Source organism: Somniosus microcephalus, chromosome 12 (assembly GCF_052327205.1).
Source record: "Somniosus microcephalus isolate GS21.2 chromosome 12, FLI_Smic_1.0, whole genome shotgun sequence".
Lineage (NCBI taxonomy): Eukaryota > Metazoa > Chordata > Chondrichthyes > Squaliformes > Somniosidae > Somniosus > Somniosus microcephalus.
Window position 1 is genome coordinate 107,925,162 of NC_140998.1, and position 25,071 is coordinate 107,950,232.

A 25,071-nucleotide genomic window follows, 5' to 3' on the forward strand; every position below is an offset into this window, starting at 1 on the left:
AGCAGGAGTAGGCCATTCGGCCTTTCGAACCTGCTCCGCCATTCAATAAGATCATGGCTGAACTTTGACCTTAACTCCACCTTCCTGCAATATCCCCATATCCTATGGCTCCCTTAGTATCCAAAAATCTATTGCTATCTGTCTTGAATATACTCGATGACTGAGCATCCAAAGCCCTCCTGGAGTAGAGAATTCCAAAGATTCACAACCCTTTGAAGGAATTTCTCCTCGTCTCAGACCTAAATGGCCAACCCCTTATTCTGAAACTGTGACCCCTAATTCTAGACTCCCCAACCAGGCCATAAAGAAAAAAGAAGTACTTGCATTTGTATAGCGCCTTTCACGACCACCAGACGTCGCAAAGCGCTTTACAGCCAATGAAGTACTTTTGAAGTGGACTCACTGTTGTAATGTGGGAAACGCGGCAGCCAATTTGTGCACAGCAAGGTCCCACAGATAGCAATGTGATAATAACCAGATAATCTGTTTTTGTTACATTGGTTGAGGGATAAATATTGGCCAGGACACCAGGGATAACTCCCCTGCTCTTCTTCGAAATAGTGCCATGGGATCTTTGACATCCACCTGAGAGAGCAGACGGGGCCTTGGTTTAACGTCTCATCCAAAAGGTGGCTCCTTCGACACTGGAGTATCAGCCTAGCTTTATGTGCTCAAGTCCCTGGAGTGGGATTTGAACCCACTCTGACTCAGAGGCAAGTGTGCTACCCACTGAGCCACAACTGACACACTGCTATTTGTGGGACCTTGCAGTGCCCAAATTGACTGCCATGTTTCATACATTACAAGAGTGACTACGTTTCAAAAGTACTTCATTGACTGTAAAGCACTTTAGGACATCCTGGGATAGTGAAAGGCACTATATAAATGCAAGTGTTTATTTTTTCTTTTAATCCACTCAGATCATAATGGTGTCAATTCCTGATGTGTGCTGAATTAGTCCATCTCGGCTTGGGCACCAGTTTGGGTGCTTCAATTGGCCTCAGCAGCCCGGGCTAGGGAGGGGATAAGTTAGCCAGGGTTCGAGCTCCTAATTGCTATCTGGTGACTTGATGGAAAGTATGCATGTGTGGCCATCAAGTGAGAACAAAAATTAGTTCAACTGTGATGCTCTCCTTTTGGCAAATAGCTTGCTCATGCACACTCTGGGTTCATGAGAAATATCCACTTGGGTGAGGTACTGGAGGACCTTAGTGCCTGAAGAACCATATCCCACCAGCAGTTAGAAGAAGGGGAAGAAAATTGGCTGAAGTAAAAAAAATAAATTAAAAAAATCCTAAATTGGTTTAAGCATGTGTTTAAGGGATTTGTTACGGAATTGCAATGCTGCATTATGGAATGTTTATAGACCTTGGACTGTATAGTTGATCATGGACATCACTGAAATGTAATTGTCCACCCTTCCTTTAAAATATGACTGGTAACTTTAATTGAAGATGTTAATTCATCTAGAATATTGCTATTCACAATGAAAATGCAGCTCTTCCAAGGTGCTCCTGTGGGATCGATGCTTGCCTTTCACCCAACTATTTGGGTTTGAATTTGGACGAGGGAGATTGTCTCTTGTGGCTGTAAGGATGTGTGTTTTGAAATCTCAGTCCAGTGAGTAAACTGCCAGAGCAAATGTTCCCCTAATTTGGCCACAAATTGGTAATCTTACAAATGCAGTTTGTTAGTGTGGGAAATGGAGAAGTGTCACTTTGATGTGGTATGTGGTATTTTTTTAGGATTGGGCAGAGTGAAAATAGGTTTCCTTTGCCTATGTTGTACCTGATCAGGGATTTTTTAATTATGTGATGGTGGGTTCTTAAAAAAGCTCCTATGAGATGACTTGCATTTCCTACATTAGGCTGTGAGTTTTCAGGAAATACATTTTTCATTTTAGTATCCATGCACACGCATATTTTTTAAAGCAACATTCATGGTAGTCCTTTCTTGACTTGTAAGTCATGTGTACAAGACACAGAAATCTGGTGTACAGCTCCTTGATAGCTCAATGAATGACAGACCACAGTAATCTTGATCTCTAGTCTGTGCTGAGTTAACTGATATAAAAACAGAAAATGCTGCAAACCAGCGGCACCAATACAGTCATCAATGTATCGGGGTGAAAAAAGGTGAGGAAGGGGACCTGTATAGGACTGGAACAATGAGTATTCCGTGTATCGGGTGGCTGCGGTGAGGATGTTTCCACTGATGGGTGAGACTAGAACTAGGGGGCATAATCTAAGAATAAGGGGCTGCCCTTTCAAAACTGAGATGAGGAGAAACGTCTTCACTCAGAGGGTAGTAAATCTATGGAATTTGCTACCCCAGAGAGCTGTGGAAGCTGCAACATTAAATAAATTTAAAATGGAGATAGACAGTTTCCTAGCAGATAAGGAAATTAGGGGTTACGGGGAGAGGGCAGGGAAGTGGACGTGAGTCTAGATTCGGATCACCCATGATCCTATTGAATGGCGGAGCAGGCCCGAGGGGCCATATGGCCTACTCCTGCTCCTACTTATTATGTTCTTATGTTTATGTTAAGGCAGGCATAGCTCGGACCCATATGAGCTCCCATAGCAACACCTTTTATTTGGAGGAAGTGAGTGGAGTCAAAAAAGTTGTTCAATGTGCGAACAAAGGAAGATGGTTGTGGTGATTGAAGGTCAATCATCACAGCCCCAGGACATTGCTGCAGGAGTTCCTCAGGGCCAACCATCTTCAGCTGCTTCATCAATGACCTTCCCGCCAACATAAGGTCAGAAATGGGGATGGTCGCTGATGACTGCACAGTGTTCAGCGCCATTCACAACTCCTCAGATAATAAAGCAGTCCATGCCCGCATGCAACAAAACTTGGACGATGTTCAGACTTAGGCTGATAAGTGACAGGTAACATTCGCACCACAGAAGTGCCAGGCAATGACTATCAACAAGCAAGAGTCTAACCACCTCCCCTTGACATTCAACGGCATTACTATCAACATCCTGGGGATCACCATTGACCAGAAACTTAACTGGACCAGCCACATAAATACTGTGGCAAGAAGAGCAGGTCAGAGGCTAGGTGTATTCTGTGGTGAGTGTCTCACCTCCTGACTCCCCAAAGCCTTTCCACCAGCTACAAGGTACAAGTAAGGAGCGTGATGGAATACTCTCCACTTGCCTGGATGAGTGCAGCTGCAACAACACTCGAGGAGCTTGACACCATCCAGGACAAAGCAGCCCGTTTGATTGGCACCCCATTCACCACCTTAAACATTCACTCCCTCCACCACCGGCATACCGTGGCTGCAGTGTGTACCATCTACAAGATGCATTGCAGCAACTCGCCAAGGCTTCTTCAGCAGCATCTCCCAAACCCGCAACTTCTTCCACCTAGGACAAGGGCAGCAGACGCATGGGAATACCACCACCTCCAAGTCACACACCACCGTGACTTAGAAGTATATTGCCGATCCTTCATCGTCGCTGGGTCAAAATCCTGGAACTCCCTACCTAACAGCACTGTGGGAGTACCTTCACTACACGGACTGCAGCGATTCAAGAAGGCGGCTCACCACCACCTTTTCAAGGGCAACTAGGGATGGGCAATAAATGCTGGCCTTGCCAGCGACGCCCAGATCCCATAAGCGAATATAAAAAAAAAGTTCAGCCAGGCGGAGGAGGGTGGTGGTGGATGGGGTCTGGTTGGGCCTCCGTTCAACTATGAAGCGGAGAGCCCTCAGGCCATCCTGATGGGGGATGGAGGTTTGGAGGGATTGGATGACCATGGTGAAAAGGAGACGGTTATGGCTAGGAAATTGGAAACTGTTAAATTGGCAGAGGGTGCTGGCAGAGTCGCGGATGTAGGTGGTTAAAGACAGGGAAAGGTGAGAAAATAGTTGAGATAGGAAGAAATAAGATCCGTGGGGCAAGAACAGCAATTTACTTCTTTCAATTTAGTATACTGTATTCGCTGCTAATGATGCGGTCTCCTCTACATTGGGGATACCAAACACAGATTGGGTGATCGCTTTGCCGAACCAGTCCGCAAGCGTGACTCTGAGCTTCTGGTTGCTTGTCATTTTAATTCTCTATCCCGCTCTGACCTCGGCCTCCTGCACTACTCTAATGAAGCTCAATGCAAGCTCGAGGTACACACCTCATCTTTCAATTAGGCACTTTACAGCCTTCTGGACTCAACACTGAGTTCAACAATTTCAGATCATTACCATTGCTCCCATTGATTCTGCTGTCGCCACTTACAGCTCCTCCGAGACCAATCTTTTGTTTCTTCACTTGTCCCATTATCACCCCCTTTTGCTTTGCACCATCATCCCTTTCGTCATTTAGTCTCTCCTGCCTTCCACCCAATCACAGGCCTTCCACCCGATCACAGACCTTTCCTTTTGTTCTTTCCTCCCCTCCCCCCTTTCCCTGCATCCGTACTTGCTTAAAACCTGTTACATCTCTAACACTTACCAGTTCTGATGAAAGGTCAACAACCTGAAACATTAACTCTTTTTCTCTCTCCATGATGCTGCCTGACTTGCTGAGTGTTTCCAGCATTTTCTGTTTTTATTTCAGATTTACAGCATCCACAATATTTTGCTTTTGTCTGAGTTAACTGATGTTGGCCAGAACCCTACAGCTAGCCTTTCACCCTCAGTTTGGGAGAGGAAAATCAGCTTATATTCCACTCTTGATGGCTACCCAGTGACCTCTGTTGGAATTGTTGGATGAGGACAGGATCAGACTTGGCTCTGTTGTATCTCATGATTAAATAGCCTTCCAATTTTGTTAAGATTCATACATGAATAATGGACATTTGGGGATGTACTGGAGAATGCCTATGGAGCTGCTTGCAACAAGGAGTCAACACCTTGAGGAATATGGGGAAGAGCGAGAAAATTGGCAATGCAATATATATTGTGTATTAAATTCAACACAGGAGACACATGTTCCATTTAAAAACTCCAATGCCAACTCCTCCAATGGGAAATCCCATTGTAAAAGTGTCCACATTTACCTGCAATACCCCATATTATGCCTGTAGATGGTGCTGTGACAGGACTTTCAATGTTAAAGGCATGACAACTTGTCTCATCACGTAAAGCTTGGTGTTGCACAATACCTGCTGATTTATAGTGAGTGTTTTTAAAAAAAAAAAACTGCTTTGAATCTGTGTGCACTGGGTGTCACTGGTTTAGTTATTCAGCCTCCACTGTTTGGGCCACCTTGGTAAAGATCAGTAATTAGCAGGTAAAAATTACATTTTCCTTTTTAATCTATTTTTAAATTTACTTTTTTAAAGTTATGCCTCTTTATAGGTTTCCTGGAGCTCCACCATTTCCTCCCTTTGGGTATTTTTAGGGCTTCTCTTTCCTGCTGTTCGCCATGGGCCTGTCCCATTGTGACTGCCTTCTACTGCCAACAGTTAGCTTCTCAAGGTGCCACTCTTCGCCTCTCATTAGGCATCCTGGCTTATATCTCACTCCCTGTTCATGTCAGTTTCTACCGCTGGCCCACCTTTTGCATCCACGGAAGGACTACATTTCATGGACATGAATGTGTAAAGATTGTTTTGTCATGAACTTGCTTTTTAATTAGTTAGAAACAATATATTGTGTAATATATCAAATTTCAGGGCGTAGTCAATCTTGACATGTGTCGAGTATCAAACTTAACAATAGGTTTGCCTCTTGCTCCACAATGAGGATGATAATTGTAATGGGGAAGAGAAGTAAACTATTCCATGCACACAAATAAAAAGATTGACCAGCAAGAACTTTCCCTTTAGGAAATCTTTTTAACTCATGCTTTCTGTTTATTTTTAGTCCTATTGCTGCTGTTTCTGCTTTTAAGTATTACTCTGCTGTTTCCTTTTAACTCCTGCTTCCACTTTCTCTTTAAGTGTTCATTTTCATTCCTCTCATTGTTAGTTTATTTAAAACCTGTGAATCCAGGTACTTGTGCTTTTTTTTAGTGCTGCTCTGATTATTTTTTTTAACTTCCAATTGCAATACTTGTATTTTAATTACCACTCTACTGTTTCAATTTAAGTTCTGTTCCCAGCATTTCTCCCTTATTTCATCTTGGTCCCTGACTTTTTTTTAAATTTCCACTTGCGATGTTTGTATTTTCTGGTCTGACTATCAGTGTTTCTTTTATTAATTACAACTCTCCTTTTTAGTTCTGCTCCTGGTTTTCTGCTTTTTATAAATTGACACACTAGGCAGCCTTGCAAGACTCCCTTCTCAATGCTTATTAATATATTTTTAGTTTTCCTCCCTATTTTTCCCTCCCCGTTCTCTTGATCATAACTGCCCTCCTGTCCTCATCAAACACCAAATTCTCCAATCTCACATGAGCAATACCACAGAATATCAACCAGTGAATAAAACAATGGGATTATAAAAATAATCTCTGAAATATAATTCAGTTTTATCTTTTTTTTTTCCTGAGGACAGTGTCTTATTTCCAACACAATACATCTTCAGGAACAAGTTTAGGCAATGGGAAATAATACTGTGTTATTAGTGGTGATGCCAACTGCAACCTTAACTTAATTGCTGGTGCCTCTGGTAACACAGATCACTACCTTTAGAGATGGATATTCTTCACACTGCTGTCCCCAAATGATTGCCAAAAGCAGCACTGCATATCACACGTTGACATTTTATTTTGGCTACCACTGCTGGCTAACAGTATCGTTTTTGCATTGCTGGGCATCATGGACCTCCCCCTGGCATTGGGGAGAACCTTACCAGTTTACAAGTAAAGATAAGCCTGTGCCTAAGCCTTGATTTCATAAATGGTCTGGTAGGTAACAGCTCACGGTTTATTAATAGTTTTGGAACAGAGATGCAGCCAACACCTTCCACTCAATCTCAGGAGATGTCAGAGAAGAACTCAAAGCCTCACTGAGTTAAAGAAAAACTTGAATGTATATAATGCACTTTATTTCAAGCACTTTACAATGAATTACTACTGGGGTGTATCAAGTGTTGTGTGGGCAAATGCGACAGCTACTTTACGCTGCTCTTGGATGGATGCGTGGATAACTCTGAATTCATTCCGTCAGCCTTGGGTCAATTTGGATTTTGAAGGGCCTCCTCAAAAATTATAAAATGTAAAGTGGAACCAAAAATCTGATTTCAAGAGCAGAAAGTCATTTTATAAACTTTGTGTCTAATATGAGGAAACATTAGTTATGATGTAATTAATTTTCAGGAACAGTGTAAAAAATTTAAATTCTAACCATGAGATACCACATTATTACCCCAGCTCACTGCCCATTTGAGGACTTTCTGCCGGGCTGTTCCGCGCTCGAGGAACAGCACCTCATCTTTCGATTCAGCACTTTACAGCCTTCTGGACTCAACAATTTCAGACTATAAACCCACCACCCATTTTTTCAGGCGGCAACTGTTGATGATTCTGCCATCCCCATTTGCAACATTTTATCTCTCCTGCGTTCATTCCTAGCACAGACTATGCCTTTAATTCCTTCCCCTGCCCCAAACCTGTTACATCTTCAACTTTTTCCAGTTCTGGCAAAGGGTCATTGGCCTGAAATATTTCTCTCTCCACGGATACTGCCTGACCTGCTGAGGGTTTCCAGCATTTTCTGTTGTTATTTCAGATTTCCAGCGTCCGCAGTATTTTGCTCTTCTTCTTCTTAGGCAGTTCCTCGGAACCGAGGATGACTTGCTTCCACATTAAAAATGAGTTTGCAGGTGACTGATGAGTCCAATGCGGGACTGACAGTCTCTGTCACAGGTGGGGCAGACGGTGGGTGCGATGATTGGGTTGACGTGCGCTCCTTGCGCTTGGCTTCCGCTTGCTCCCAGCGAAGAGACTCGAGGTGTTCGGTGCCTTCCCAGATGCTTCTCCTCCACTGCTTCTAGTATTTTGCTATTGTATTACTGTTCGGCGCTCTGCTGGTTGTCCTAGCCATTAGGTCACGACGCTCCGTCCCTGATCGTTTGCTCGGAGTTCGATTGACTGCCCTGGCCGCTCGGCGCTTACCCCCTGATCGGTTGCTCGGAGTTCGATTGGCTGCCCCGCTCGCTGATCCGTTGCTCGGCGCTCCGCTCTCCCTTGGTTACGGCACCTGTAGCCGGGTGGCTGTTCGGCTGGGCTGGGCTCCTGAGGGCGGCTCTAGCCGGCGCTGCCTGCGAATTGGAGCCCGGGGATACTAGCTGTTGCTGTGTGAGGAGCTTGGGGAGCAGTTACCCGGGAGGGAGGGAGTGAGCTGGCTCTGTGCAGGTGAGTGACGGCTGTGGAGGAGGCGGGCCGGGTCACAGCGGGATGAGGTGCGGGGCCTGGCGCCCTAAGCACGGGATATGGCCGGTCGAGAGGACCGCTTCCTGCGTCCGCCCGGCGTTCCGCCTGTTTCCTCCCGTAAGAATATCGCCGAACCAATGGCTGAAGTTTGCACTAAAAGTCAACGGGGTACGGCTCCTCTTTTAAGGGACTGCGAAGGCGGATTAAAGCCCCGAGCCGGAGAGGGGTCCGGGCGGAGTGGCTGCAGAGCGGGTGTCGGTGCGCGGAGGCGCTGGCCAAGTGACGCAAACTCTGATGTGGTGTCTGATTCCAAGTGGACCTTGTCGCCAAACCCCGGGATATTTGTGGATGTCTCGATTAATTGTTGCGTTATTTATTGCAGGTTGGGAGTTAAGCGTTTTGTGCCGGTGGTTAAAGGTCGGTTTGGGAAATATTGCAACTTAGAACTTCGATATTTTGTAACATTGAAACAAAAGTTATTAAATAAAATTACTTTATACATCGATGTAGTGTTGCATAGCGTAACAGTGGTTGGCATTTGCTTCTGTTTGTGGATCAAGTTATTTTTTTAGTAAAGAGCCTCTGATAACCTGAGAAGTAGCTGACGTTTTGCCTAAGTTGCGGACAGTGAAGCTGAAGCGTGTATGGTGAGAGTACAGAGAGGGAGAGATAGTTCGATGGCACACGGTTCTGTGCAAATAAAATTGGACCGAAGAAGCCACCGAATAATTATAAGGGGAAGGGAAAATATTTTGATGTGTTTCATTCAGTACATGTGTTTGGCGATTCACTGCTCAGGAATATTTCACAAGAGTGAATTGAGACATTATGATCTGCGGGTGGTTTTCCCGAAATAATTTTAAGCATAGGAACAGGATTAGTCCATTTAGCCCCTGTAGCCTGTTCCGCCATTCAGTGAGATCATGGCTGATCTGCGATCTATCTAACTCCATATAACTGCCTTGCCCCATATCCCTTAATATCTTTGGTTAACAAAAGTCTATTAATCTCAGATTTAAAATTAACAATTGATCTAGCATCAATTGCTGTTTGTGGAAGAGAGTTCTAAACTTCTACCACTCTTAAGCAGTTATTAAGATCAGCCTTGTGAGCAGGGGGGTTATACTTCAACTGTATAAAACCCGAGTTAGGCCTCAGCTAGAGTACTGCGTGCAGTTCTGGTCACCACATTACAGGGAAGATGTGATTGCACTAGAGGGGGTACAGAGGAGAGTTACAAGGATGTTGCCGGGAGTAGAGAATCTTAGCTATGAGGAAAGACTGGATAGGCTGGGTCTGTTTTCCTTGGAACAGAGGAGGCTGAGGGGAGATCTTACTGAGATGTATAAAATTATGAGGGGCCTAGATAAAGTGGTTAGAAAGGACCTCTTTCCCTTAGCAGAGGGGTCAAAAAACCAGGGGGCACTGATTTAAAGTAATTGGTGGAAGGTTCAGAGGGGATTTGAGGGGAAATTTCTTCACCCAGAGGGCTGTGGATGTCTGGAACTCACTGCCTGAAAGGGTGGTAGAGGCAGGAACCCTAACCACATTTAAAAAGTACTTGGATGTGCACTTGGGATGCTCTAACCTGCAGGGCTACGGACCTAGAGCTGGGAAGTGGGATTAGGCTGGATAGCTCTTTGTTGGCCGGCGTGGACATGATGGGCCGAAATGGCCTCCTTCCGTGCTGTAACTTTCTATGATTCTATAATGTTGGAATGTTATTGCCAGCAAGGAGCTTTGTATTTTGGACTTTTCTTGCGTAACTTTAGTTTGTTGCAGACAGATTTTCTGTGAGGATAAGTGGTTTTATTTTCCTTGGGGGAAGGGAACGGTCCTTTCTAGCATACAACAGCCTGTGTGTGGATGCAAGGAATGATCATGACTTAGTAAAAATAAGTGTCATTGAGGAGGGAAGGAATGAACTGTCCATATTCTGGTTTAATCAGATGAGAAGCTACTTGAGGGAAGAAGCATATTTTTAAAAATTCCATTTGGATTCATCTTTTTAACTGTTTTACCTTGATGTTTCAATTTTGAGCATTCAGTAAAATGCTTTGCACTCCTGAAAGAGGGATGTGCAATTAATTATTACTAGTGAGACATCATCTGCTTTGAGTTTGTTGTCCATATTTAAAATTGATGGCATTTCCCCTCCCAATTTGAACTTTAGTTTAAATGCTGCAGAAATATTGATATTAAACCATTGCCTCTGGTGTACTACTTCATGATTTATCTTAGTCTTATTACGAATGATTAATTGACAGTTTGTGTTAAAGGTTTCAGTAGGATGTGTTGTATGTTCTTCATCCTGCTCCTGATAATGCACAAGCACAACACAATTTCTGAAACCTATTCTAACTGCATCGAGCAATGTCTGCACTATTACTACTTTCATTTTTTTTTTTGGTCAATGTTCAGCTTTGGAAAGAGTAAAGCAATAGAATGTGACTCCAAGCAAGAAATGGTTACATTTATACAAGGCTTGAAATTAGTTCTGGTCTATTGTACTACAGTGATCAAGACTGATCTGATAAACCAGCAAATGTATTCCATTACTGGTAATGTTTGCTGCATTGCCTGGTGCACTTAATATGTAGCTAACTTCTGTCCAGGCCTTTTCCAAACCACCTTCAGTAAGTTTTTACAGTCTGTATATAAAGATACAGGAAGGCTGTGGATTTTTTTTAGTGGACACATTATTTCCCCTTTAACCATAAGGCAACTGGTTCTGTAACTGATGCTTTGAGTATTGCCTGTATACTTTCTACTGAAGGGGTTAACAATTCTTCTGAGGTCTGGATCAACTGCAAACATTCCTTTGAAATCCAGTGAACTTGTAAAAAAAAAAGTATTAATCTTGCCACCAGATGTCACTAGTGCATTTACACAAGCTGCTAGTGGCAGAAATCGCATTTTGAAGAGATCTGCTTATTTTGATGCATTACCAGTGCATTTGGCAGATCCTGGACCCATATATCTGCTGTGATACCACACAGTGCACTTGGGCTTATGGTAAATAATTTATGCTAACAGTTACATACTGCTGCAGCTGCCGACCCCGTGGTCCAAATTCAAAGCAGTAAATGAACCAGTTTAAAAAAAGTTAGACATGCAATTCAAAGGGTACCTGGTACAAGTAGAAAACATGATGGAGCAGTGATAATTCAGTGAAATTCAATTACCAGTCCAGTCACTTTTTTTTTATTATCTGTAATCCATTGCTTATTGCGCATCCATCATTTAAATGATTTCTATCCTTTTACTTGGGAATTTGAAAGCTGTATTATCAAAAACATAGGATGCATTGCAGCATGAGGGTTTCTTTACACCTCTGTATCCTTCTCTTCCATTTAGCAATTTGATCTTGCATTGGACCAATGAAGTCACACTTTTGATGACCGATACTTCCCTTGAGAGTTTCAAAAATTGCAATGAGGCATGATTTCCAGAGTTCCGTACAGATAAAGAATGTTTTTGTGATTGCCTGAGCAGGAAGACTGATAGTTTGGCAAGAGTATAGCTGTCTTTAAGACAGGTTGGAGAAAAATAATTGTTTGTTTCAGTGAAATTCTACCCACCCTCAGTCCAGTTGAAATGAGCACCTGACACACGCACACCTCAGCTTCACAGCCAGCTGAATTATCACCTCTTTTAAGTTACAATTAAACCAGCGCCATTACCATTTTTGATTATACTATTTGTGTATGTTCTACATAGTACTAGAAGTAATACATCCTACTCGTGTCAATCGCAGATAAGGACGTCTCTGACCACTTTCTCGTATCGCTCTCCACCCACAGCCCCGCCCCCCCCCCCCCAAAACCCTACTTCCTTCTATATACACCCCTGGGGGGGAAAAAAATCTCCCCACTCTCTTACAACTGCACTTACAAAATCTATCCTTGGCCCCCTCTGATTTCTACATGCTGCCTCTTTGTGATGTCATCTGAAAACACCGCGTCAGTTTCCACATGTACGCTGACGACATCACTACCACTTCCCTCCACCCCTGCACGGTCTCTAAATTGTCAAACTGCTTGTCCGACATCCAGTTCTGGATGAGCAGAAATTTTATCCAATTAAATATTGGGAAGACCGAAGCCATTGTTTTCGATCCCCGCCACAAACTCCGTTCCCTCTCCCTAACATCTGTCTGAGGCTGTACCACACTGTTCGCAACCTTGGTGTCATATTTGACCCTGAAATGAGCTTCCCACACATCTGCGACATCTGCAGCATAACTAAGACCGCCTATTTCCACCTCCATAACATCGCTCGTCTCCACCCTTGCCTCAGCTCATCCACTGCTGAAACTCTCATTTGTTACCTCTAGACTTGACTATTCCAACGCACTCCTGGCTGGCCTCCCACATTCTACCCTACGTAAACTTGAGGTCATCCAAAACTCAGCTGCCCATGTCCTAACTCGCACTAAGTCCCATTCACCCGTCACTCCTGTGCTCGCAGACCTACATTGGCTCCCAGCTAAGCAATGCCTCGATTTCAAATTCTCATCCTTGTTTTCAAATTCCTCCATGGCCTCGCCCCTCTCTATCTCGCTAATCTCCCACAACCCCCCAAGATATCTGCGCTCCTGTAATTCTGCCCTCTTGAGCATCCCTGATTATAATCGCTCGACCATTGATGGCTGTGCCTTCTGTTGCCTAGGCCCAAAGCTCTGGAATTCCCTGCCTAAACCTCTCTGCCTGTACTGGCCTCGCTAGACGTGCTCCTATCTAGTTATCCAGCAAGTTAAACACTCATTCAAATAATTCCTCGTGAAGCCGTTTCACTGTTTTGAAGCTTTACTTGAACAAATTTGTGAAACTGTAAACAAAGACAAAGTATGTTTTGTACATAAACTGAGTACTCTACATTCGATATTACATAAGATATAAACATATTTACAACAGTAGAATAGACTAATTGTATAACTAACTAACATTTGGACTGTACTTCTGTAAATATCAAATATTAACCTTTTATAAACATAGTGTTATCAAAATACTATGCTGACAAAGTTACTATCATGCTAACAGACAAAGATACTCACAGATATTGCGCCTGGCCTAACATACGAGGTCAGATTACATTGGATTGAGAATCCCTCATGGCAGATTCTCCATTGGTCTGCTAGGTTCTTTCTGGAATTCTACTTCCTGGGTCAAACAGGAAGAAAGGTAGAAAGGCCAAAGGACCTCTGCTACATACAAACACTGCTAATACAATAACCACCACCAGAGGGTGCTATCTGCATGTAAAATGTCCGTAATGTCCATAAGCCCAGAACATCACTGCTATACAATAGGTACCACCAGAGGGTGCTATCTGCATGTAATAAGTCCAGAACACTGCCACTCTACCTCTTTCCTCCTTTAAGACAGTCCATAAAACCTACTTCTTTGACCAAGCCTTTGGTCACCTGCCTTAATATCTCCTTATATGGTTTGGTGTCAAATTTTTGGTCTTATAATACTCCTGTGAAACATAAGAAATAGGAGCAGGAGTAGGCCATACGGCCCCTCGGGCCTGCTCCGCCATTCAATAGGATCATGGCTGATCTGAATCTAGACTCACGTCCACTTCCCTGCCCTCTCCCCGTAACCCCTAATTCCCTTATCTGCTAGGAAAATGTCTATCTTCATTTTAAATTTATTTAATGTTGCAGCTTCCACAGCTCTCTGGGGTAGCAAATTCCATGGATTCACTACCCTCTGAGTGAAGAAGTTTCTCCTCATCTCAGTTTTGAAAGGGCAGCCCCTTATTCTAAGATTATGCCCCCTAGTTCTAGTCTATGTTAAAGGCGCTTTTATAAATATATAAGATGCATGTATGAGCAATAAATCCATGCATGTTTCAGCAGATTTTCACCTCTGGTATAAATGGAAAAATTATTTTAATTTTTACTGAAGAATGATACAAGTGTGTCTCTTTAGCTCCTAGATCTAATGCCAGAGTAAATTCTTGGATTTATTCAAACAAATTGCAGTTTGATTTTTAAATCTGAAAGACTGTTTAATTACCCAGACCATGCTGAGCATGTTACAAGGATGATCTAGGACAGGAGTGTTGAATCTTTCGGAGATTCACGTGTCAGAACAAGTGAGTGGGTCGTTGTTGTACTTATACTAGTAGTAGTAGTTATTATTCGTAGAAGTAGTTGACCCACTTCCAGGCGTTTGCTTTGCAATTCAGGTACCTCTGGGCCATCATCTCTATCAGTACAACTGCCCTGTGGAATATCCAACTCTTGGAAGTGCAGCTGTTGCTTACTCGCAGTTTTAGCAACCTAAGGAATGATGCTCAATGGCAAGCCAATCAAGTCACTGTCTTTGTATCCGCATTTCATAGTGTTTCCCAGATGTTACTAATTATGTATAATATATTTTCAGAGTAATAGTGAATTTCTCCAGGGACTTGAGCACATAAATCTAGGCTGACATTTCTGTGCAGCGCTGAGGGAGTACTGCACTGTCAGAGGTGCCGTCTTTCGGATGAGACGTTAAGCCGAGGCCCCGCCTGCGCTCTCAGGTTGACGTAAAAGATCCCATGGCATTATTTCGAAGAAGAGCAGGGGAGTTATCTCCAGTGTCCTGGCCAATATTTATCCCTCAACCAACATAACAAAAACAGATTATTTGGTCATTATCACTTTGCTGTTTGTGGGAGCTTGCTGTGCGCAAATTGGCTGCCGCGTTTCCCACATTACAACAGTGGCTACACTCCAAAAGTACTTCATTGGCTGTAAAGCGCTTTTGAGACGCCCGGTGGTCGTGAAAGGCGCTATATAAATGCAAATCTTTCTTTGGCTCTTTTTGAAATTATGCCATTGTCTGTTACTCGCCTGGTACATTGAAAGGAAAAAAATACCTTTCAAGGAATAAATGATTACTTGTGGTACAGTGGATTCAGTCTGTGATTGCAATTTGCATTTTAATTACGTAGGTGGAATGAATATTCATTCCTCTGTAATCTTTTTTAATGAGTGGGCTGTTCATAACAAGTGATCGTGCAACTGCTAACTTTAAAAGGAGATTCAACTTGGGTTGAAAATGTTTTGTATACTTTTATATTCTAAATTTATAGTTTCAGTGTTGAGCCTTGCAAGGCACCCTTGCACAGTAAACATTAAGTTACTGTGTCTAAATATAACATAATTTCACAAAAGTAATCCCCTTCCAGCTCTATATGTTAAGACCTGGATGTGATTTGGGTTATATTTATGGGAGGGTTACATGTACTTTTTCTAGAAAGCTTTCTGGTTTCATTCAGCAGTAATGCCTTGTAAGTGTTCAGATGACTTGAGACTGGTCTTGTATAAATAGGTGACTGAATTTGTTAGTAAATTGTGAGTTATCAAGTTTATTTCAATTTTATGTAGCCATAATGTAACATCATGAATGATACTGAGATAGAGGGTGTGTTCAAGATATAAATAATATTCATGAAATAACATAACATAAGAAGTAGGAGCAGGAGTAGGCCATACGGCCCCTCGGGCCTGCTCCTCCATTCAATAGGATCATGGCTGATCCGAACCTAGACTCACGTCCACTTCCCTGCCCGCTCCCCATAACCCTTAATTCCCTTATCAGCCAGGAAACTGTCTATCTCCGTTTTAAATTTATTTAATGTCGCAGCTTCCACAGCTCTCTGAGGTAGCAAATTCCATAGATTTACTACCCTCTGAGTGAAGAAGTTTCTCCTCATCTCAGTTTTGAAACGGCAGCCCCTTATTCTAAGATTATGCCCCCTAGTTCTAGTCTCACCCATCAGTGGAAACATCCTCCCCGCATCCACCCGATCAAGCCCCCTCACAATCTTACATGTTTCGATAAGATCGCCTCTCATTCTTCTGAATTCCAATGAGTAGAGAGAGGCTCAACCTTTCCTCATAAGTCAACCCCCTCATCTCCGGAATCAACTGAGTGAACCTTCTCTGAACTCTCTCGAGAGCAAGTATATCTTTTCTTAAATATGGAAACCAAAACTGTACGCAGTATTCCAGGTGTGGCCTCACCAGTACCCTGTATAACTGAAGCAAGACTTCCCTGCTTTTATACTCCATCCCCCTTGCAATAAAAGCCAAGATTCCATTGGCCTTCCTGATCACCTGCTGTACCTGCATACTAACCTTCTGTGTTTCATGCACCAGGACCCCCAGATCCCTTTGTACTGTAGCACTTTGCAGTTTCTTTCCATTTAGATAATAACTTGCTCTTTGATTTTTTTCTGCCAAAGTGCATAACCTCACACTTTCCAACATTATATTCCATCTGCCAAATTTCTGCCCACTCACTTAGCCTGTCTATGTCCTTTTGCAGGTTTTTTATGTCCTCCTCACTCACTGCTTTCCCTCCCATCTTTGTATCGTCGGCAAACTTGGATACGTTGCACTCGGTCCCCTCCTCCAAATCGTTAATATGGATTGCAAAGAGTTGGGATCCCAGCACTGACCCCGACAGAACGCCACTAGTTACTGATTGCCAACCCGAGAATGAACCATTTATCCCAACTCTCTGTTTTCTGTTAGATAGCCAATCTTCCACCCATGCCAGTATATTACCCCCAATCCTGTGATTTTTATCTTGTGCAGTAATCTTTTGTGTGGCACCTTGTCAAATGCCTTTTGGAAGTCCAAATACACCACATCCACTGGTTCCCCTTTATCCACCTAGGCCTTTCAGGAGTGAAATTAGGAAACACTCCTACACCCCATGCTTACTGGTTTTAGGGCATAGTCTTTACTAATATTAATAATTTAGCTGCAACAATAGATTTGAGGTTACATATTCTGATTTATTTCTTCACAATGTGTGCATGAATTCCAACCAAATTATTTAGTTACTGGATCAAAATTTTAGGTTTATGCAACATAATTTTGATCAGAAACAATTTAAATTTGGCCCTCTTGGGAAATGAAACTTTCTTTTAGTTTTGTGTATGATTGCACTGAAATCATTGAAGATTAGTTGTTCTTGAATCATTCCTGAAATAAATATAGTTAATCGAGAACTTTCTGAATAAACTGGAAGACCATGGAGAGAGCTTAGAACTTGTTGACTAACTCTTTAATTCTCACCCATCTAGACATTTTTTGGCACTGTTTATTTAGTATCAAGAGTTTATTTCATGAGCTGAGGAACCTTGCATCAATACTGATATAAAATCAATAAAATCTCCATGTACTAAATCTCAACAACCGACATGTATTTAAAATTGTCATGTTCATCATATAATAAAAACTGTATATGTGCATGCATTTGTTATCTCATTTTGGACTTCCTGTATTGACAGTCAAATTACTTGCAGCTGATTGGTTCATATGCAATTTTTTTCCAGCAATCTTTAAAAAAAAACCAAGTCAGTCATTTGGAATGTGCACAACAACTTCACTACCAACAGAAAATAGATTAAAAACTTTGTCAGAATGTCTGTCACCAGTGACTTAAACCTTAGCAATCACACTTCGGAGGGCAGTGGAAGAGAGAAAACCAGTAAATTAATTCTGGATTCTGACTTGCAGCCTGAAAAACAATTGAACTCTGACCTCAACCTGCAAAATTCCCTCCCTAAACAATTCAACTCTGAGCTGAAGTTGTATTTACTCAATGACAATTAGAGATTTTGTGACTTTAAAAGGACATGATTTCCTCTTACCTGGATAATACATAATGCATTATATTGATTAGCATTTGTCCTTATAAAGCAACATATTCAACTTCTCTTAAGCAATACCATGAGAGATATGCTAGTATTATATTGATAAATTGGCACAGAAGTGTTCCCATCATTTTAAAATAACTGGGAGAAAATAATTTGCAATTTGAATTTGATTCTACTGTGCAGATGAAACAAGAAACATGAATTCTTGCTGAGGGTTCTGGGCACCACACCTTAGGAAGGCTATGTTGGCCTTGGAGGAAGTGCAGCGTAGATTAACCAGAATGATACCCGGATTTCAAGGGTTAAATTACGAGGAGAGATTACACAAATTAGGGTTGTATTCCTTGGAATTTAGAAGGTTAAAGGGCGATTTGATTGAAGTTATCAAGATATTAAGGGGACAGATAGGGTAGATAGAGAGAAATTATTTCCACTGTTTGGGGAGTCTAGGACTAGGGGGCATAGTCTAAAAATTAGAGCCAGGCCTTTCAGGAGTGAAATTAGGAAACACTCCTACACACAAAGGGTGGTAGAAGTTTAGAACTCTTTCTGCAAACGACAATTGATGCTAGATCAATTGTTAATTTTAAATCTGAGACTGATGGATTTTTGTTAACCAAAGGTATTAAGGGATATGGGGCATAGGCGGGTATATGGAGTTAGGTCACAGCCGTGATCTCATTGAATGGTGGAACAAGGGGCTAAATGGCCTACTCCTGTTCCTATGAGGGCTCAATATTAGAGGACTGTTCTTTATATAATAAATGTAAATTCTTTACAGTTTTCTTCTAACATTGTTTGATTAACCTTGAAATGAAAAATAATTTCATTTGTGGCAAAATGGTTTTGCATTGATTTATTGTTGAACCAGTTAATGTGATGGGCCCAGACTGTTAATGGTTTTCTTATTTTTGTGTTGCAGGAACTGAAAGAATGCCAGGACTTTCGGTTCTCGTTTACTGTCATTTGTGAAGTTTCAGTGACTATTGGAAGAAAAGTCTGGCAGAGGCATGGAGCAAGCACATGGCCTGCTGTTCAATGAGGAGCTTTATAGTCAATTGAGTGAATCAAAGAAACCAGAGTTTGTTTTTGAATGGCTTCGATTCTTGCAGAAACTTTTGGTGGCTGCCAGTAAGGTAAAATGTTACGCAATTTTTTAAAGCTGCAAAAATGTCTTTGTTATGCAGTGTTCTTCAGTCTGAGTATATGTAAAATTGCTTTCGTAGAAGAAAGAAAGAGAATTTGCATTTATATAACACTTTTGATGTCAGAATATCCCAAAAGGCATAATAACCAATTTGAAGTGCAGCCTCTTGCATAGGCAAAGCAGGAGCCTCAAACAACGATTAGGTAAATAACTGAATAGTCTGGTTTTACTGGTTTAATGTTGGCCAGGGCACTGGGAGAACTTCCGCTCGTCAAATAGTGTCATTGGACTTCTTGCACCCACCTGAGCAGGCAGGTAGGGCCACAGCTTAACATCTCATCAGGAAGTTGGTGATGACAACCTGCATTTATGTAGTGCCCTTAGGAGGTATGATACTCCAAGCCATGAGAGATCATTTAGAGTGGGTGATTGTTTGTAAAGATGGCTTTTGAAATGCTTTTGAAGGAGAACAGAGAAGTAGAGAGGTGGAGATATTTAGGTAGAGAGGTTGACTGAAGACTCTGTCACAGTGGTGGGGTGAATGACGGGAGGGCTGCACAGCAGGCCAGAGGGTGTTGCAAGGAAAGTAAGTCTGGAGAAGGTTGTAGAGGTAGGGTTGAACAAGACCATGGAGGGAGTTGAAGACAAAGATTCTAAACTTTGTGTTTGAAAACTTAGAGCCAGTAGGTCATTGAGGACAAGAATGTTAGATGAGGAGGGCTGTGCTGTACAGGATACAGGCAGCTGCATTTTGAATAAATTTGGAGTTTATAAAGTGTGGCTAAAGGAAGGCCAGCAAGAAGAGTATTGGAATAATCTAGTCTGGAGGTGCCAAAAGCCTGGGTAAGGGTTTTGGTGGTGGAGGGACTGAGGTGGGATGGAGGCAGGCAGTGTTGCTAAGATGGAAATAAGCGGTCTTGTGATGGAGAAGATGTAGGTTTTCAAACTTAACTTGTGGCCGAAAATGATGCCCAAGCCCCTCTGATAATGCAACATTCCTCTGTACTGTTGTCTAGATAAGTTACACAAGTCTATACTGGAGATTGAACGCACAACTTTCAGGTTCTATTAATTAAACTAAGGTGACAGTTCAGAGGTGTGACGGTTACAAGTGACTTTCTTTATTAGGTCACCTCGTACTGATAAGTGAGCAGAGAATCTACTCGCAAGACTTTGTTGCTGTTGATTTAATTTATGGGAGGTACACAAGACCAGCCCAGTGTGACTGGCACAAATGAGATCATGAACTAATTAGGTGGAGAACTGTGAGCAAATGCAGAATTTTGTTAATGCAAAGACAGTATGGTGCAGTCCTGCCCAAATGTAGTGATACTATTTTGTTTCTGTTAATGTAGAACAACTGTTACCATCTTCTGCACGTCCAGGATGTGAATCATTCAGCTACTACTTTGCTTTCCAACCATGCCTATGGTATAGGAATCTCATTAAGTTGCTTGGCTGTTGGTAGTGATGTTTGATAGAGGTGTTGGTGATTACAAGTATTTCTGCAAATCACTTATCTCAGTCGACAGTATAAACCCTTAAATGTAGATAATTAAAACACCTGACCCACAAATGCTAATTATTTTTGGTATGTACTTAAGACATACCTGAACGTGTACATTTCCTTTTCAATGCACAGTATATTTGTGATTGCAGTGGAAGTCATAGTGCTCAGATTGATAAATTAAGAATAGAATTCCACCAAAACTGTGTCAATGTACCTGCAGAACCCATTTGAGGAGTGCCTGACATACTAGGTTTTATGAAAACTCTCGTTGAAGGCCGTGTTTAAAATGGTAATGAAATACCAAGGTTCAGATTTGGAGATCTGAATGACATGATGTCAGGTTATGGAATTTTTTTTAAGTCAGATATTTTTGTGCTTTTCTCAATAAGTTTCAGAATATGGAGGTTTTTCAAAAGTTTTACCACTTTTTGTTAATAAGGTGCTGAATTTGAATCAAGGTTCAAGTGGTGGTATAATGCACTGTGCCATCCAATGCTTCAGAGAGCTTAAGATTTTCAAACTAAGAAACCCCAATTCACATCTCACTTTTTTGACCAACCTGTCCACCGAAGCTTTCCCTGGGAGCTGCTTTTTAACCCGTATGTATCAGAAACATAGAAGATAGGAGCAGGATTAGGCCATTCGACCCCTCGAGCCTGCTCCGCCATTCAATGCGATCATGGCTGATCATCCAAATTCAGTACCCGGTCCCTGCTTTCTCCCCATACCACTTGATCCCTTTAGCCTTAAGAAATATATCCAACTCCTTCTTGAATATATTTAATGTATTGGCCTCTACTGCCTTCTGTGGTAGAGAATTCCACAGGTTCACCACTCTCTCTGGGTGAAGAAATTCCTCCTCATTTCTGTCTTAAATGGCCTACCCCTTATCCTTAGACTATGACCCCTGGTTCCGGACTCCCCGCCATCAGGAACACCCTTCCTGCATCTAGTCTGTCCAGTCCTGTCAGAATTTTATAAGTTTCAATGAGATCCCCTCTCATTCTTCTAAACTCCAGCGAGTATAAGCCCAATCGACACAATCTCTCCTCATGCGTCATTCCTGCCATCCCAGGTATCAGTCTGGTGAATCTTTGCTGAACTTCCATGGCAAGAACATCCTTCCTCAGATAAGGCGACCAAAACTGCACACAATACTCAAGATGTGGTCTCACCGAGGCCCTGTACAACTGCAGCAAAACATCCTTGCTCCTGTACTCAAACCCTCTCGCTACGAAGGCCAACATACCATTTGCCTTCTTAACCGCCTGCTGCACCTGCATGCTTACCTTCAGCGACTGGTGCACAAGGACACCCAGGTCTCGTTGCACTTCACCTTTTCCCAATCTATTGCCGTTCAGATAATAATCTGCCTTCCTGTTTTTGCCACCAAAGTGGATAACCTCACATTTATCCACATTAGAGTGCATCTGCATTCTTTAAAATAAGAGGAAATAAAGATGGCTTGGGAACAATCATTTTTCATGCAATTGAAGCATGAGACTTGGGGTAACTAAGGAAGATCATGGATAACCGCTGTGGAGAGCTGTCCTCCTCCCCCACCCCCCATTTTTGATTGGGGAGGATGGGGCTGAGGAAGTGTGTTTTTAAAGGGAAGTAACCTTCCAGCAGAGATGAGCAGAGGTAAGGACTTGAGCACATTGGAGCTGCTGTGTTTTGAATGAAACATTAAACTGAGGCTCCCTCTGCCTATTCTGGTGGCTCAGGTCGACATTGAAGATCCCATGGCAGAATTGAAGAATGGAGTATCTCCTGGTATTCTGGCCAGCATTCCTCCCTCATTCACTGGTCATCCATTTCATTGCTGATTGTGGAATCTTTCTATGTGCACATTGACTGTCTGGTTTGATTGCATAACAACACTGCACTTCAAAGTAATTCATTTTAAGTGAAGCACTTATAAAGTGCTATATAAATAAAAGTCTGTCTGTCTTTCTGGTCACAGTTATTATAGAGCACTTTGCTACTGAGAACCTTTTCTTGGCAGGCTGATATTAAAGAGAAACAGAAGAAGCTGGTGGAACAGCTGACAGCCTTGTTGGAGAGCTCACCAGGTCCGCCTGCCCGCAAGCTAATTGCCAAGAACCTGGCCTTACTGTATTGCGTGGGTGACACATTCTCTGTGTATCAAACTATTGACAAGTGCAATGACATCATTAGGAGTAAGGATGACTCGCCAAGTTACCTACCTACCAAACTGTAAGTGTTATTTTTCCAGAAAATATAAAGATTATGGCAATACCACAAACTTGAGTACTGCTGTTGTATTACAGAGCAGAGCTCATGCAGTAACGTTAATGAAAACTGGAGTGGACAAACCACTCTGTGTTAAATGACCCAAAAATAAAACTTTGTTGCTTTAAAGAGGAAATGTATTGTATTCTATTGTCACATAATTCTGAATCTTACAAAGATTCTTGCTTTCCCTTCTTTGACTCTCTACTTTCCATTTCTGAGAGGGTAGATGCTACCCAGGCCATTACTAAAACTAACTTGCAAGCAGGTATACACGAGTGGACACGCCTCATCTGTGTTGTTTTCCATGCCCCTGTAGGGAAATGCCAGGCCTCCACTTGACACCTTGTACAGCAGCACAACTGAAATCAAAAACTTGGGGGAAATGGGATCTGCATCCCACTGGTCCATGGCATTGTATACTGGGACTCTAATGCACAGTTCCACTTTGATATCTTCCTTTAAACAATCCAGTAGAATACCGTTCCCTGGGAAGAATTTGCTTTGCTTTGTGCTTTCTTACAGCTTCTGCATAATAATTATCTAAACTCTAAATGATCCACTAATGTATTGTGCTTACTACAGAAATTTACGCAATGACCCTCCATCCTCCTGAGGTATTTTGCTAGCTCAGATCGTCTAGGTAATAATTTTAGCTTTTGATTTTGCATCTTATTTACCATTTTCTTTGTTTGTGGAACCAGGCCAGTTATTTCTACAGTAAAAAGGGTGTGATCAAGATCATTTTCTGTCTTCAAGCTTGTTTTTTTTCAGATCAGTACAAGCAATTTTCTTTCAAATAGATTATTTATGTTTAATCAGTGCAGTTCATTCAGTGTGTTGGTCTTGTTTTTCAGGGCTGCAGTTGCTTGTTTGGGGGCCTTGTATGAACAACTGGGGAGAATGTTGGGGAATACGTACACGGATACTGTGGGGAACTTGCTGAAAGCTATGAAAAGTGCTGAGGTAAGAAGAGGCTTCAGATCAAGACCTCTTCTAAAACAGTCTAGAGAATCTATTTCAAAGTAAATATGGGTAGCGCTGGGTAAAAAAAAAATAATTTCACTTGTTTTGATATATAGCCAATCCTTTCTACACAGATAATTACACGTTTCTGATATTGATTAATGTGCTAAATGTTCCAGGAGAGTGCTAAGCCTCAATACAAGTTGGCACACTTACTGTTTTGTAGCTATTGAGGCTGTATAATAGTGTCATGCTGACACGAATGAATCTTTAACATCAGTCTCTGGCATGATTTGTCACCTAGTCCCAAGGGCGCTATGAGATTATGCTGAGTTTGCAGAAGGTGCTTTCAGGGCAAGGAGCTACCGCTGCGCCATGTCACAGAGATATCTACAAAGCTGCCCGCTCGTGCTTGACAGATCGATCAATGGCTGTTCGCTGTGCTGCAGCAAAGGTATACATTTCTTCAGTTTTTAGAGTTTATTTACTGTCGGCTACATTTGAACTGAATAATGAGGCCATACTATGGTTAAAACAGTTAGCAATAGTCCATTTTTCACTTCCCTTTCTGTCCTATACATAACATAAACACTTCGAGGAGACATCTTGACACATAGACAATTCAGTTTTTCTATTCACAAAAAGCTCATGCAATTCTGGATTTTATCATGAGGTATAGGGGGCAAAATGCTAGAGTCCATTATTAAGGATAAAATAGCGGAGCACTTGACAAATGGGGAAAGGATCGGACAGAGTCAACATGGATTTACAAAGGGTAAATCGTGTTTGACTAATCTGCTGGAATTTTTTGAGGAAGTAACTGGTAAAATAGATGGGGGGAGAGCCAGTGGATGTGGTGTACCTTGACTTCCAGAAAGCCTTCGATAAGGTTCCACACAAAAGATTATCATGCAAAATTAAGGCTCATGGGATTGGGGGCAAAGTATTAACGTGGATAGAGAACTGGCTGGCGGATAGAAAACAGAGAGTTGGAATAAACGGCTCGTTTTCGGAGTGGCAGGCAGTGACCAGCGGGGTGCCGCAAGGATCTGTCCTGGGACCCCAGCTGTTCACAATATATATAAATGATCTGGATCAGGGAATTGGATGCAATATTTCCAAATTCGCTGACGACACTAAACTAGGAGGAGGGGTGGGCTCTGATGAGGATGTCAGGAGGCTACAGTGCGATTTGGACAGGTTGGGGGAATGGGCGGATACGTGGCAGATGCACTATAATGTGGATAAAT

General features: G+C 42.2%; 1 protein-coding gene across 3 annotated transcripts in view; it reads left to right on the forward strand.

Annotated features, from left to right (window-relative positions):
- Positions 1 to 8,073: 8,073 nt before the first annotated feature.
- heatr5a (HEAT repeat containing 5a) overlaps positions 8,074 to 25,071 on the forward strand; it is a 122,931-nt gene continuing 105,933 nt past the window's right edge. The window contains exons 1-5 of one of the 3 annotated variants that reach the window (XM_086003399.1): positions 8,074 to 8,255; positions 18,865 to 19,078; positions 22,608 to 22,819; positions 23,713 to 23,821; positions 24,126 to 24,275. In XM_086003399.1, coding sequence (XP_085859525.1) covers positions 18,953 to 19,078; positions 22,608 to 22,819; positions 23,713 to 23,821; positions 24,126 to 24,275 — 597 coding nt within the window. In that variant the 5' untranslated portion in view covers positions 8,074 to 8,255; positions 18,865 to 18,952. Of the gene's footprint in view, positions 8,256 to 18,864; positions 19,079 to 22,607; positions 22,820 to 23,712; positions 23,822 to 24,125; positions 24,276 to 25,071 lie in introns of those variants that run through there. The other 2 variants (XM_086003400.1, XM_086003401.1) reach the window with 2 other exon arrangements.